Genomic DNA, 15,863 nt, shown 5'->3' on the forward strand with positions numbered 1-15,863 from the left:
GGTGGGAGGAGGAGGGCAATAAAAATAATTGTTTGTGATTATTGGGGCACCATGATAGCGATTGGTTAGAGTTCCAGTGGGTACTTTTTTTTATTGGACGAGATCAAGTGTGTATTATGGTAAGATTTACAGTAGTCCTTGAGTAATAAGAATGGCAGTTTGATTTCTGCACCAACTTAACAGTCTAAATACAATATAGGAGAATTTAAAAATACATTAGAGTGTATTCAGTTAAAACTATTGGGATATACCAAATCTCTAGTCATGAGTTCAGTGTGGTAAGGCTATCTTCCCTTCTAAAATGAAGAGCAAACATGTTAGTTTTGAAAAGGAGCTTTAAAATACTGCATTTATGTATTTATCTCTACATTTGAGAATGGATATTGCTAAGAATAAATAGTATTTTATTTGAAGGTTGTAATAATTGAAGTGTATCTGGATAAATTTCAAACTTTATTTTGTGTTCTTAAAACTAACCATGTATCCATCATTATTAATTTAACATGGTCATAATCACTGGGTTTCAATGGTACTTGTGTTTCTGAATCTGAATTTTAGACTGCTAAAAACAGTGAATGGAAATATATCTTGAAAATTAATTCTAATGATTTGGATTGTGGCGTGCTGAATGGGATACAGAAAAAGTATCTAAGTGACCCCACCTATATGTGGGGGAAAACTTCTAAATTACTATTTAGAAGATTGAACATTTTTTATGGATCCTCTGCAACTATGACAGATTAAGTTGAAGAAAAATTATGAATTGTTGACATTAGTTATTTTAATATTCTGAAAACACCTTACATGTAGGAGTTCATAGAGGATTAGTAATGAAAAGGAATGTTTGTGTTTTGTCATTATCTATTATTTAACGTCATTAAAAGACTCACCCTTATAATTTGAAAAGGGAACTCATGGGATACAAAATAAAAACCATTGCATGAATAAGAGCTGTGAGTTAGTTTGTCAATTGGTCTTTGGTATAAAAATGATCTGTTCAAAATAGGGTCATATTTATATTTTGTTTTAATGTCTTTATAAGCCATGAAATCTATATGTTGTTGACATGAAACCCATACTGAAAAGTGATATGGTACTTAAAGCTTCAAATGTTTATTTTATAGATCAGAGCAACTTCAGACTATGTTAACTTTCTAACTTTTTGAACTAAATATCAGAATTTCCAAATCACTTTTTTAGAGCCTAAAACTATTTCAGATATTCGAGTGGTCCTATTGATGCAGTCAGCCTTTGATGGTTCTCATGATGTTTTATACTTGCATGAAAATGGGCTGATAAAGCATGTGATTCCTTTTGGTTTTATAAAAAATGTTTTTACCTTTTTCATCATATTTTGTTATAGTGTCACATATGTGCCTGCAGAGAATCTGGTAAAGTATAGGACCATCATGAGCCGACAATTTGAGGGAATCACCACAACTACTGCCTCATTACTGCTGCCTGCCAGGTAACTCCTAGTTCATCTGTTAGCTTTTGTGTACAGTAATTTTTTTTAAATTAGTGTAAATATATATTTTTAGCAGTTCTCTTATGGTGTTGCTCATGATAAATCAGCACGCATACAATTTAAAAAAAAAAATGTCCATTTTACTGTGTAACGTATCACGTATAATTTTGCTGCTAATGTGGAATTCTGTTTAAGTTGGCTACCCAGAAAGGCTAATAAGTACTTCTTATAATTATTATACATGTTTACTCAGAATTTAATTGTTTTTTACAGGGACCTTTACAGATTGTTATGAGCTTGTTTCAGTTTGCAGCTCAAACACCAAGTTATTCTGTGTTCTTGTTCCTTTTCCGTCATTCAGATATTGCTATGAATTTGGGGACAGACACATACTATGTCTGCCTACATATGGGCAGACGTATTATCATGTCGTGTGAATACGAAAATACTTCATACCCTGTACTACATATGTTCCTCCATTTGTGTCCCAGCAACACACTGGGTGCAAGGGATGCCTGTGTAGCCCTAGCGTCCAGTGTTACTAAGGGCTTGTGATAAAGGGGATTTGAACTTTAAAAGCTCACCTTCTAAAAGCAATCGATACTCTTGGGAAACCAGTCACCAAAGCAAACATTTTTGAAATCCATCTTTTTGTGCTTGTAATGCCAATCCACTCAAGTAGCAGCCAGGCTTGCTGTTAAATCCCTTCCCCAACTGAGATGAGAACCCTTGTTGCATCATTCCTTGTGCAGGGACTGGTAAAAGATCTGCTTGTTCCAGATCTGCTGCCCAAAAGCCCTCCAGAGGAATATCAGGACTACTGGCTCTAAAATATCAGTAACTTCGAATCGGATCAGAGGTATACCCTTAGCCAGGAAGTGTCTCTAAATAGTCGATCTTGCCCCAAGTTAAATTCCACTGTTGTTACTTCTGTTTCTGTCTTGTTTACAAAATAAACTAAATCCATGCCAGTTACAACCTGTAGAAGGTTATTAAAAGAACTTGGGTCAAAAGTTAGGAAAATTGTAATTGGAGTGGTTTCACACATTTAGATGTGTTAGCTGAGACTCAACATTTTACAACATGAAGGTTCCAAGGAGATTTTGATATTGAACATCTGATATAAATATTATTCTTCCCTTTTCTATAAACTGGTGTTTTTCACTTGTACATGTGCCAAATAGTGTGTTCTGTCAGCGAGTTCATAGATCATGGTCAAGGTGAAAGATCTAAGTGCATATTAGTATGTTACAATGGTTACTGGGACTCTTATCATAAATCACTGCAGCTAAAAGCTAGGTTCAGGGTTAGGAACACTTTCAACTGTAATGACTACTGATAAGTAATAATTTTGAGATTATCTGTTCAAGAACAATTAGAAAATCAAATTATTTGAGTACACCAGCAAACTTAATCTCAGCATTTGCTTTTCGGCCTGCAATTTGGACCATTAAATAATTGAATTTACTAATACAATAGCAATCATTCATTGTGTGAAATGCCTTGAAACCTTTTTGATATAAAAAGCCTTATCTGAGTCACAAGGTTGTGGGTTCAAGTCCCACTCCAGTGACTTGAGCACCAACTTAAGGCTGACACTCCAGTGCAGTATTGAGGGAATGCTGCACTGTCGGAGGTGCCGTCTTTCGGATTGGACATTAAACCGAGGCTCTGTCTGCCTTCTCATAGGAACATAAAAGACGTGTCCTGGCCAATATTTATCCCTCAACTACTATCAATATCATTATCACATTATCATAATTCCTACATTACAACAGTGACTGCACTTCAAAATGTACCTCATTGGTTGTAAAGCGCTTGGGGACTTGCTGAGATTGTGAAAGGCGCTATTTAAATGCGTCCTCCTTTTTCAACCAGCATCACTAAAACAGATGATTTGGTGATATATCTCATTGCTGTTAGCTCCACCTAAATTGTCTGCTGCATTTCCAACATTATAATAGTGACTTGCCTTCAAAAGTATTTAATTGGCTGTAAAACAGTTAGGGATGTCCTGTGGTCATGAAAGGCTCTGTATAAATGCAAGTTTGTTCTTTATGTAAATGCAGAGGAGTTCTCCCTGGTGTCCTGACCAATATTTAGCTCTCAACCAACATCATAGTGGTGGGCGTGGTTAAGTGAATTTTATAGTTTGTAAAGGTTACCCTGCAGCCTATGATATTATTTGATTCTGTTTCTTCTTCTCTTTCTCCCCCCCCACCCCCTTCTTTTTTGAGGCTTGCCCGGCCTAAATGCCATCTCCACTATTTTATTACTAATTTGAAAGTACGGCAGTTGTTTGCATTTCATTTTTCGACAATAGTTGGCTTGATTCCCAAATAGATGTCTCCCAAATCTGACTCTGGTATTTTCCCCCCGTGCAGATGTCTGCCTTTATATCCATTTAGCAGTGTTGAGTGTATGTTTTAACTCTGAGGACATTTTTGTTGTGAGGAAATAATTTGTTTACTTTTGCAGCTATTTACTCCATTGTGTCTTGGTATAATTTTGGGAGGTGGAGAGTGTTCTAGGAACTTCAAATTTGGCATTATTCTTTGACACAAAGTGCTGCTTTGGGCCAACAAACAAAGCAACACTTCAAGAGAGCTGCTGAGACAGCAAGATTTAAATTCTGCTCACATGCTGTGCTCCGTAACACCATGTCTTGCTGTGTGAGTAAATGTTTATTCACTGTGGATTGTGTGGATAATTTAAAAAAACAGTTTTATGAAGGTCACCGATTGTGCTGGATTTGAGACGGCAAATTGGCATTTTCCAGAAGGATGGATTGAGACTGGTTAACGATGGGATTAGCACTCTGATAACAGAGGCTTGTCAGTTGGAGTTGAGTACTTTCTGATTGTAGTCCATTTCTCATTACAAAAACTGTTGGAGTTAATGGGCTGAACTTTCGGCTGATTTGCGCCCCATTTAGCGCCTAGGCGGGGCGCAAAAATGATATTGTTGGGCGTGAAACGAGGCGCACAAGATTTTGCGCCCAGGCAGAATTTTCGCCAATGGTTTTGCAGCGGCGGGCGCTAAAACTTAGCGCCCCGCCGTTGTTTTGACCATTTGGATGACACAAATTGTCGTGCCTCACTGCGCTAGCGCCCCGGACGGCACTTTCAAGCATTTCGCCCGATTTAGTGTCCGCCCGAGAACCCGCCCAGAAAAACCAGATGGACCCAGGGCGCACCAGGCGCTAAAGGCGCCATGTTGAAAGCGAAGGAGAAAGTCACAGTTGTGAGTGATTAAAGGATTGGGAGAAGAACGCTGCTTACTGCATACTTTTGATTGTGAAGTTTATGAGAGTTTCTAGTTTGTTTTATTAAGGACATTTTAAAAGATGGGGGCCATGCTAGGTCGGGAGCCAGTAATCCTGGCTGCTATACTCATATGGGTTTGAGCTGAAAGAAGGCTTATTGTAGATCATTTGCAACGTAATCAAAGAGGTCGCAGACGTATGGGGAGGAGGCCTCTCCCTCCCCCCTCCCCCACAAGTTCACAGAGAATATCGCTCATACCTGGCGAGGAACCCATATGCCACCATAACCACAGGGGAGGCATCGCGGAGGTTTTGCCACTGCAAAGACCTTGCTTCGGCAGCTCATAATGTAACGCTTTGCTTGAAGAGTGAACGGAATGTTTGACCATTGCCTGGCCATTCTATCCCACCATGTTGACTATTCCCCCTCTTATTCTGCAAATGAGACACTACACAGGAATGGTTAAGATGAACAAAAGAATTTATTAAACATTGTAACATTATAAACTTTGTAACGTAACCTTCATTGTGAAACTTTAATAAAATAAAATAATTAGCTGCATCCAGCAGTGTGATCATTCAACAACATTATCAACCACATAATCCAGACCATAATAATACTGCGACATAAAACATAGGATTCATCCAGCATCAGCCAGATAATATCCTGCCCCACTATTTTTTCCCCACCGGCTTTTGACCCCCTTCTCCTTATGACCCTCCCTTGCCTGCTGCTCCTACCCAAAGTGGCAGCAAGATGGCATGCAGCAAGGTTGCCAGAGCGCTGCTGTGAGAGGGGGAGAGACAATGGAGACGCCGCCTGGGGACACACTGGAACAGCTCGTGGCGTGGAAGGTCTGGCTTCTGACTCAGTGTCGCCAGTCACATGTGGTTTGGGTAATCGTACAGCGTGAGCTGGTGCAGGAGGGCGACGGCAGTGAAGAGGGCGACTGGATTGGACATCACCATAATCCAGGTCGATGATTGGAGCGTAGGCAGGTACAGCAGGAGTGGCGAAAGATTGCAGAGCGACGTGATCAGGGCCCAGGAGAGGCCGTGAGTTCGGGGCCCAGAAGAGGCAAGGGCCCGGGGCAGCATGGGCCAGCCCTCACTGTGATATGTGTTTGCACTAGATCTGTGCAGCAGAGCTGGTTTCCAGTCGTCTTGGTTAAACCTTACCACTGGACCAACACCTAGCTCTGTCAAGCCCGTGTGGTGACTGGTGTGCCACAGCCACCACACGTTTAAAACAATCCCTGCACAGGCTTCTTCCACCCTTCAACATGTAGTTCGGGATTTGGAATATTAAGTCCTTCATTGAAACACCTATAAACTCATCCCTTTTTGGCGTGGAAGCAAGTCATCCTCGATATGAGGGACTGCCTGAGAGAGTAAGAGAGAGGAGAGGGTGTGACAGTGGGGAACGTAGAGAGTAAAGCAGGAGGGTTTATAGACTGCATCACCTGCCCAAGCTGAAGCAGAGCTTGTGCCTGTGATGCGCCATATTCCGCAAGGGTTTGCGCTACACTCTCCGAGACTCCACTGTCACTGCTGGAGGCCACCAGTCTCGTGTGGACATTGATGTCCTTGCAGCTATCACGGCTCGCACTGACTATCTGCGACCCTACCTCCGTAATGGTTGCTTTCAGACTGTCGATGCTCACAAGAATCCTATCCAAGACATCAAGGAACTGATGGCTGACCTGGATGCTCTCCCTGGACATTCCCATCATGTTCAGTTCCATATCTGCCTGTCTGTCAGCAGACTGACTTTGCCGACTCACTCTCCGGAGAGATAGCATGCGGAATTCAACCCCAGCACTGCACGCCACTAGTCCCAGGAGCCTCGGAGTTGTCAAACCCCAAGAACATCACATCGTTCTCAGAGGAACTGAGTGCCGGTGGTAGAACAGGGGTGGATTGAAGCTGCGCCGGAGTCGGCTCATCAGTATTCTCCTCCTCTTTCTCCTCCTCCAGACGATGGCCTGACGTGGAGTGGTCCCTTGAGGGTTGTTGCACCTGTGGCTGTTCATGTGGAAGTAGAAAGCAACAGGCGAGTGGTTAGCAGCAGGGGAGGGGGCAAGGTGACATGAGGAAGGTTACATAGCACAGGCTCATTTGAAGGACCACTGCTACTCCATTATATCTAGTCCAGAGACACTGCAGCACATTGCCCCAACCCAGTTCAGGGAGTGTGCAGGACATTGCCCCAACCTAGTCCAGAGACACTGCAGGACATTGCCCCAACCCTAGTCCACAGACACTGTCGGACATTGCCCCAACCCAGTCCAGGGAATGTGCAGGACTTGCCCTCAGTATCCGAGCAGGTGTCAGTGCCCCCAATGGCAGCTGCCCGACCAGTGACGCCAATGAGGCCTGCCACTTTGTCCTCAATGTCACTGAGTGGCAGGGTTTGAGATGGACCGCCGCCTGTCCGCACCTGCTCGCGGCGATTATGAGACTGCTTGGCCTGCAAAGATGAAAATGGGAATGGTTACAAGAGGGCCCATCTGCTCTTGTGGCACAGATAGTCACCAAAGCACTTATACCATACTGTCTGAATGTAATACAGTCCTCTGTTTAATGGCCTTGGAAGTTACACATGGTTCATCAGGAGGACATCGAGGTGGGGAGCCATCTTATGAAATCTCAGAAAGCAATCTTAATAATGTGTAAAGATCATTCATGGCAAATAGGTACGCTTAGTTCGGCACCCTGTGTCATGCATTTTAAGAGGCAGCCCACAGAGTGCTGAGAGGCACCAACAGCCCAACAGCATGAGAACAAACAGTGTGTCAGATTTATAATTGAAGTAATGAAAGAGTGCATGAATTAAAATTGTACTCACTCTTAATGATACTTGAAAGATCATTAAACTTCTTTCAGAACTGTATGCCAGTCCTGATCACAGTGTCTGAGACAGAGATCCCCTCAGTGATTTCCTTCCAAATCCTTTTGGAAATGAATGGCAGTGGTCTAGAGCTACAACTACGATGCAACTCCCGCCATCTTCTTTCCACAGCCCCCACAAGAGCCTCGTGGCTGACTCGCCTGGCACGCTGTCTCGAATCGTTGTTCTCCATCATCAAAATCCAAATGTAAAATGGCTGATTCAGCTCCAGTTGTACTGCGCACGTGCGCGGCCATGCCCTGCATTAGCGTTTGCGACTGGAGACCAGACCAGAAGGGCGGGAAGAAAAAAAACATTTGCACATGCGCAGAATGGACAAATTTTTTTAGCAACGGATCTTTTGGCTCCGCCGCACAAATTGTGTGGTTCAACATTGGAGTTACCGCTAACCCTCCTTGTGAACTTTCATTTGGCGAAAGTTGCTCGCTCTGGCGCTAATGTTAACCCGGCAGTAGCTCCAGGCGCCCAAAACTGTGGGAGGGGCCCGAAGCACGCAGCCCCTAGCCCTGGCCAAATGACCTCACTGGGACTGCGTGAATAAGGCTCCTCCCACCCGACCGGACCTCCGCGACTCGACCTCTGCTTCCCCCCGCACCCCCCCGGCGACCCGCCCCCCGCCCCCCCCGGCGACCCGACCTCCGCTCCCCCCCCCCCCCACCCCCCGGACCTCTGCGACTCCCCCCCCCCCCCCACCACCGAGACCCGATGCCACTTACCTGTAAATCCAGCCCGGCTGTTCAGCCTCCTTCTCTCCCTCCCCCTCCCTCTCTCCTTCCCACCACCCCCCCTCCCTCTCTCCTTCCCACCCCCCCCCTCTCCTTCCCACCCCCCCTCTCCTTCCCACCCCCCCTCTCCTTCCCACCCCCCCCCTCTCCTTCCCACCCCCCCCCCTCTCCTTCCCACCCACCTCCTCTCTCCTTCCCACCCACCTCCTCTCTCCTTCCCACCCACCTCCTCTCTCCTTCCCACCCACCTCCTCTCTCCTTCCCACCCACCTCCTCTCTCCTTCCCACCCACCTCCTCTCTCCTTCCCACCCACCTCCTCTCTCCTTCCCACCCACCTCCTCTCTCCTTCCCCCCCCCTCCCTCCTCTCTCCTTCCCACCCCTCCCTCCTCTCTCCTTCCCACCCCTCCCTCCTCTCTCCTTTCCCCCCCCTCCCTCCTCTCTCCTTCCCCCCCCTCCCTCCTCTCTTCTTCCCCCCCCTCCCTCCTCTCTTCTTCCCCCCCCTCCCTCCTCTCTTCTTCCCCCCCCTCCCTCCTCTCTCCTGCCCCCCCCTCCCTCCTCTCCTCTCCCCTTCCCTCCCTCCCTCCTCTCCCCTTCCCTCCCTCCCTCCTCTCCCCTTCCCTCCCTCCCTCCTCTCCCCTTCCCTCCCTCCCTCCTCTCCCCTTCCCTCCCTCCCTCCTCTCCCCTTCCCTCCCTCCCTCCTCTCCCCTTCCCTCCCTCCCTCCTCTCCCCTTCCCTCCCTCCATCCTCTCCCCTTCCCTCCCTCCATCCTCCCCCCCTCTCCCCCATCTCCTCCCCCCCTCTCCTCCCCCCCCTCTCCCCCCTCTCCTCCCCCCCTCTCCTCCCCCCCTCTCCCCCCCCCCTCTCCCCCCCTTCTCCTCCCCCCTCCTCTCCTCCTCCCTCCCTTCTCCCCCCTTCTCCTCGCCCCTCCTCTCCTTCTCCTCCCCTGCCCCCTCCACCTCCCCCCCCCCCCCACCACCCTCTACCTCCCTCCTCCTTCCTTCATCCCCCTCTACCTCCCCCCACCTCCCTCCTCCTTCCTCCCCCTCACCCCTTCCCACACCCCTTCTCCCCCTCCCCTTCCCACACCCCTTCTCCCCCTCCCCCTCCCACCCCCCTTCTCCCTCTCCCCCGCCCCTTCTCCCCCTCCCCTGCCCACCCCCCTTCTCGCCCTCCCCCTCCCACCCCCCTTCTCGCCCTCGCCCTCCCCCTCCCACCCCCCTTCTCGCCCTCCCCCTCCCACCCCCCTTCTCGCTCCCACCCCCCTTCTCCCCCTCCTCCTCCCACCCCACTTCTCGCCCTCCCCCTCCCCCTCCCACCCCCCTTTTCGCCCTCCCCCTCCCACCCCCCTTCTCGCCCTCCCCTTCTCGCCCTCCCCCTCCCCCTCCCAACCCCCTTCTCGCCCTCCCCCTCCCACCCCCCTTCTCCCCCTCCCACCCCTGTCAGAAACACAGACACTGACAGACAGAGAGTGAGAGACGCACACACAGACAGAGAGTGAGAGACGCACACACAGACAGAGAGATAGAGACACTGACAGAGACACACTGGGGGGGCGGGGGGGCCGTCCCAGCACGGTGTTGGAGGGCTCCCGGTGCTGCAGTTGGTAAGTAGAAAATGTTTTATTTATTGATTTTTTTTAAAAAACATTTATTTTTTATTAATTTTTTTGGGATTGATTTATTGGTTGATTTATTGATGTATTTATCATTTATTATTGATGATGGCTCTTTATTTGTAAAACTGAAGTGTTTAATGTTTGTAAACTTCCCTTTAAACCCCCCCCCCCCATTCCCTACCCATAATTTGTAACCTATGCCTGATTTTCTAAAGTGTAGACAACGTTTTTTCTAACGTACAAAAATCTTCACTTACTCCATTCTAAGTTAGTTTGGAATAAGTTTTCACTGCTTAAACTTTGAAAACAGGCGTAAGTGGCCGGACACGCCCCCTTTTGAAAAAAAAATTCTGTTCCAAAGTGAAACTGTTCTCACTGACTAGAACTGGAGCAAACTAAATGCCGAGAATTCAAATTTCTAAGATACTCCATTCTAAACCAGTTACTCCAAAAAAACAGGAGCAACTCAGGCTGAAACTTGGCCCCATAGAGACACAAAACTGAATTAATCAATTCAGTGGAAAACCAAATCCAGTTAACAGTCTACTAAGTTCCCCTGTCTGTCAATCAATTACATTGTAATTATTTTGGATAACTTGTAAATGAAGAATTAGTTCCTGACAAAACTGCTGAATTGCGTACACTCTAAGTTATCTTCCTTCATTCTATTGGCTTCCAGGCTTTCCAATGCTACAGCACTGAATCTTAGGCAGACCCCCACTGGCTCCTTGCTCCCAAGTTATCTGCCCCAGTTGTTGTCATTTAATGGACTGTTCTGCTCTGCTGATCTTCATATAAACTCTCATCCACACAGATGACTATACCAGCTGACTCCAGCATCTCTCATGGCATCTCCACACCTGAGGCTTCAATACTCCAATAAGGCTATCTCTTGCCATCGCTCACCACCTACATTCTTCTCTCTCTGATCCCACTGACTTCACTATCCGTGGAAAAAAAATTCCCAAGCTCCCTCAGAAACTCTGTCTAACTTCCAACTCCCTTTCCATTAGATCTTTACCCATCACAACACTTCTGATGCTGTCGACCTGCTGGACACCTTCACCTTCAATGCCATTAATCATTGTTTGCTATTCTTGCTACTGCCCTGGTACATCCTCCATCTTCAAACCCTCAAGTTAGAGCGGCATAAACTCGAGCATAGCTGTAACAATTAGCCTAATCGTCAATTGCCTGCTTTGACTTGACAATCTCAAGCTTTACAGTGCCTTGCTCTCGAACCACACACTGCTCCATGATTATCCTAGAGGATAACCTTTAGGCTCCTCTTTTCCACAGCTCACAACCTCCTCAAACCCCTTCTCCATCTCTACTCTCATTTCCCAATACCAATTGTAAAGAGCTCATTGCTTTCTTTGTCTCTAAGATGGAAACCATCTGCACAGCTACCTTTACTAGACCCTCCTCTTTCTCTGCCCCAATCACCCCCACCACCATCTCAGTCATTACAGCCCCAAAACTTGTCATTTTGCAGTTTCTCCTCTCATCCTTTCAAAACTCATCTCTTCCATGAGACCTATCTTGTTCTCCCTTGATTCCCTCCTCACTCCACTCTTGATCTCTCAACTAGCACTGCTGGTCTCGATGACAGCTGATAGCTGAAAGTTTCCTTTCTTCTAGCTTTCCCGTTCAAAACCAATGTTATTATCTGTTCCCCCCCCCCCCCCCCCCCCCATCTACCCTCTTGAACTATCACTCTATCCCTCACCTTGTTTTCCTCTTTAAGGCCCATACCTATCTCTTCTGAAACTCAATATTCAAATCTCTCTGGTCTGACCTCTGCCCTTTTCATCGCCCTTGAAATAGCCCAAGTCAAAGTCACAAACTATACATTCTGTGGCCGTGATTAAGGTACATTATTTCTCTTTGTCCTGCACGAGACTTCTGTAACATTTATCATGAGTGACCATGCCATTCACCTCCACCACATCTTCTCCATTGTCAAGCTCCGTGGGTCTGCCTGACTCAGGCCCCAGCCAGAAAGCAGTTTGACTTCTCTCTATTCGTTAGGAGAAAGTCAGCTCATCTCCAGCCATGGCTTCTCTTCCCTCCTGCGCGCCATCACTTCTAGAGTCTCCCAAGGTTCTATTCTTGCCCCCTTCTCTTCCTTAGCTACTTCTCCACCACTTTAACCCCACCACTTCAACCCCACCACTTTTATGCCATCGGATTGCCTGCCCAGTATCAAATCTTGGATGAGTCACAATTTCCTTCAGCTGAACATTGAGAGATTGAAGCTATTGTTTGTGATGCCTAGCATAAACTCTGCTCACTTGCCACTGATGCCAGCCCCATCAGGCTCATTAAAGCCATGCATAACCTTAGTGTTGGGTTCAACCCTAAGCTGAGCTCCCTACCGAACATCCTTTCCATCACCACAACCACTTACTTCCAGCTCAACAACATTGCCTGTCTCTGCCCTTATCCCAGTTACTGAAAACCTTGTCCACCCTATTTTTCACCTCAATATTCCAATGATCTTTTTACTGGCCTTCCATTGTTCACCCGCCATAATCTCCTGAGATGCCTATAGTTGTACTCTGGGCTACCAAGATCAAGAGCTTCTGGCTGCTTCTTGAGAACAGTATCCAGATGGTCCAAACACTTTCTTCTGCCAACTCTAAACAGGCGCCACTCTCATGGTGTGCTCAACAAGCAGAGTTAGAAGAAGTTATGGGTGGAGGCTGGGAAAAACATCAACCTCATAGAAATTCTACTACAGTCACATTGTGGCTAAGCCCCCAGAAATCCTGGAGATCACACTAGGAATGGAGACCTGATATAACAGATCTCTGCCCATTTTCCTCTACTCTGCGTCTGGGGAATAGCAATTGCCCAGGCGCAGAGCAGAGGAAAATCTACATTTGGGAGAGGCCGAAAATTTGAATTTATCTGTTCAATTATCAATCAGATTTCCAGTTGACCAAATATAAACTCATCAAAAGTACCAATAACAACCATTGAGGAATGATTAACTAGCCAGAAATTGAGCAATCAAATTCCTCATTTATTTTTGAAAACCACTATTATCGGACCATCGAGTAACAAAAAAACTGATCAATCAAATTCTCCAAATAAATTCCTTCACATTGTTTTTGAATACCAGTCAGTTTCCTTATTCACTCACATTGGTGTGTACAGCTAGAATAATTTTCAGAAAACAACACAAACATACAAAATGACACAATTCTGGGTGGGGGTGTTAACTGGATTCTTTTACCTCAATCTGGTTCAGTAAAATTACTGAGTCGAATACCTCTTGTGCTTTGAACAAAGCAGTCTTTATTACCGGCCAGTAAGACCTATCAGACAGAAGATATACTCTCTGGATAGAGCGTACACACTCCCTACGGATAGGTGAAGTTACATCGTAAAGCGTTAACAGTTATACAGTTTTGAAATCAGATAACAAAATACAAATGGATTGACAGTCTAACTCAGCCACTCATTAGTCAATCTATATGAGATGTTCTTCTTGAAAGCTCAAGTATTGCCTCCAAATGTTTCAATCTAATGGTGTGACTATTTACTGAGACCTTGCAATTCTGCAGATGTATTTATGTTACAATTATATATTATTGGCAGGATTAGTGACTTGAAACCTTGAGACAGACTGTTAGCTATGCTGATGTTGCACTATTTGCAATCTGACATTCTCCCAGCTATTATTCCATGGCTTATACATTTTCATATATCCCGTTTACTTTACTATCCTTAATTCCATATATTCCGTTCAGATATCCACATCCCCCCTTTTATCATTCTATGATAACATTTAGGATCATTCTATGAGTATTGCATTGTTGAGTAGTTCTCTAGTTTGTTGGATCATAACCCGGGAACCCTTGACCACAAGAGGGTCTGCTAACCTTGTCCTTACTTTACAGCAGAGGTTAAGGCAACCAACAATCAAACAGCAGGTAATTATTATGATGAGAACAATTGCCCCATGTATTAGATAGGATCTCCAAGATCCACCCAGAAACCAATCAAACCTGCTAAGTTCCTTTGCTGGTGTGGATAACTTTTTCACCTCCCTCCTTATGTGATCGGCAAGGTGGGTTATGTTTTCTGAACTATCAGGAATGTAAGTGCAACATTCAGATCCTATCAGGGCACACGTTCCCCCTTTCTCAGCTAACAGGTAATCGAGGGCCATTCGGTTTTGTAATGCTACGGTCCTTATCGCTACCATTTCAGCTGTGATGCCCTCCAGAGCCTCAGCAGTGCGGTTAGCTACCTGTTCCAATATCGTTTCTTTGAATCCATAACAGTCTCAGTTAGGGTCAGGGGAACGGTGCGCAAAGGAATTCCCCCTTTGGAATGTATAGGGATATGTGAACACACCCAGCATCTAGTGAAGTGCCCTTTTTCCGCATAAACGTAAGACATAAACAAAAAGGTGTTTACATGGAGCTCTCGCCTTTGTCTTCCTTCCCGTGCACCAAAACTGTCATATATCAACACTATTATGCAGACAGTAGCATACAGACACAGTCTCATCTTATAAATAGTCCCATTATTTAGCTGATAAAAAGAGTTCTGTTTTCACGTTTCCCTTCAGGTCTCCGTCAGTGTATTTGGCTGTCTGACAGGTAAGAGTTCAAACTGATCCTCCTTCAACTGCCTTGTTCAGCTATAGGGAGGAGGAGATCTGGAACAGAAACAGGAATTAGACTAACCAGCAAAATTTGTTTAAATGGTGATGAGCTTGCAGTGGTGCAGGTGAACCCAGGCACTTTTCCCCTCAACCTTGGCTGCAGTGGGGGTAGTGAGTGACACCTAAAAAGGCCCCTCCTATTGTGGCTCTAATCCCTTCCGAATCCATACTTCCCTGGTGCCACGAGGGACAATTCGGGTAAAACTGGGAGGTCGAGGTGAGCATCTTGAACCTGGTTGTGAACTAGTCGCAGAGCCTGAGTCAGAGAAAGAACATAGGTGGTCATCAGTCTAGCTGAGATCTCATATCTAGGAACAATTTCCCTCATTAACACCTTAACAACAGTCTGAGTCTTATTGTCCAGGTTAGGGTAGGCTTCAATCCATCTGCTAAACACATCTACTATTACTAACACATATCTGTAACACTGAACTTTTTGCAACTCAATGTAGTCCAACTGAAATGTCTCAAAGGGACCTTCGGGTAGGGGCGTTTTACCCCAATCACAGGGGATTCCCTTCCCTGGATTATGTTGCTGGCCAACCAGGCAACGACTACTGATGTTCTGGGTGAGCGCCTGGAGTTTAGGGTGCCACCAAGTAGCCAAAAGTGTGTCACTCGTGGTCCTTGCTCCACAATGAGTAGCAATATGCAGACATTCTATAACCCATGAGGCCAACTCGTCAGACATGCAAGTCTGTTCCGCGGGAGTGGTCCAGAGTTTAGAAACATTGTCATAAGTACATGCATAATATTTCCACAACAGTTTATCTTTTTCAGGAGCGTCCCCCTGTGCTTTTATAACATCTTGGATGGTTGGCATTGGTTTTTCCGAGGCTAACTTACCCTTCGCAGGATTTTTAATCTGACTCATAATTTTGGGCACTACCATCTGTTGGTCACGAGAGGCCTGTTTGGCCTCTTGGTACAATGGCAATGCGTTTGGGGAACATGAGGGCTTGCAACAAATCAGATACTAGCTGTTTCTGAGATATCTCATTCCCCTGTGAGGTTAGGAATCCCCTATTTTTCCATAATTGTCCGAAATCATGCGCCACCCCAAAGGCATACCTAGAGTCGGTATAGATATTGACTTTGAGATCTTTGGCCAAGATACAGGCTTGGGTGAGGGCGAATTGTTGAGCAGAATTCCAAGACCTGATTCTCCTGGTTTACTATGGCGTATCCTGAGATTC

General features: G+C 45.9%; 1 protein-coding gene across 10 annotated transcripts in view; it reads left to right on the forward strand.

The window, feature by feature from the left end:
- LOC139270052 (multiple PDZ domain protein) overlaps positions 1–15,863 on the forward strand; it is a 401,342-nt gene that overhangs the window by 226,217 nt on the left and 159,262 nt on the right. For all 10 annotated transcript variants that reach the window (XM_070888410.1, XM_070888412.1, XM_070888415.1 and 7 more), the window contains one exon: positions 1,364–1,468. In XM_070888410.1, coding sequence (XP_070744511.1) covers positions 1,364–1,468 — 105 coding nt within the window. The remainder of the gene's footprint in view (positions 1–1,363; positions 1,469–15,863) is intronic.

This window comes from Pristiophorus japonicus, chromosome 1 (assembly GCF_044704955.1).
Source record: "Pristiophorus japonicus isolate sPriJap1 chromosome 1, sPriJap1.hap1, whole genome shotgun sequence".
Lineage (NCBI taxonomy): Eukaryota > Metazoa > Chordata > Chondrichthyes > Pristiophoridae > Pristiophorus > Pristiophorus japonicus.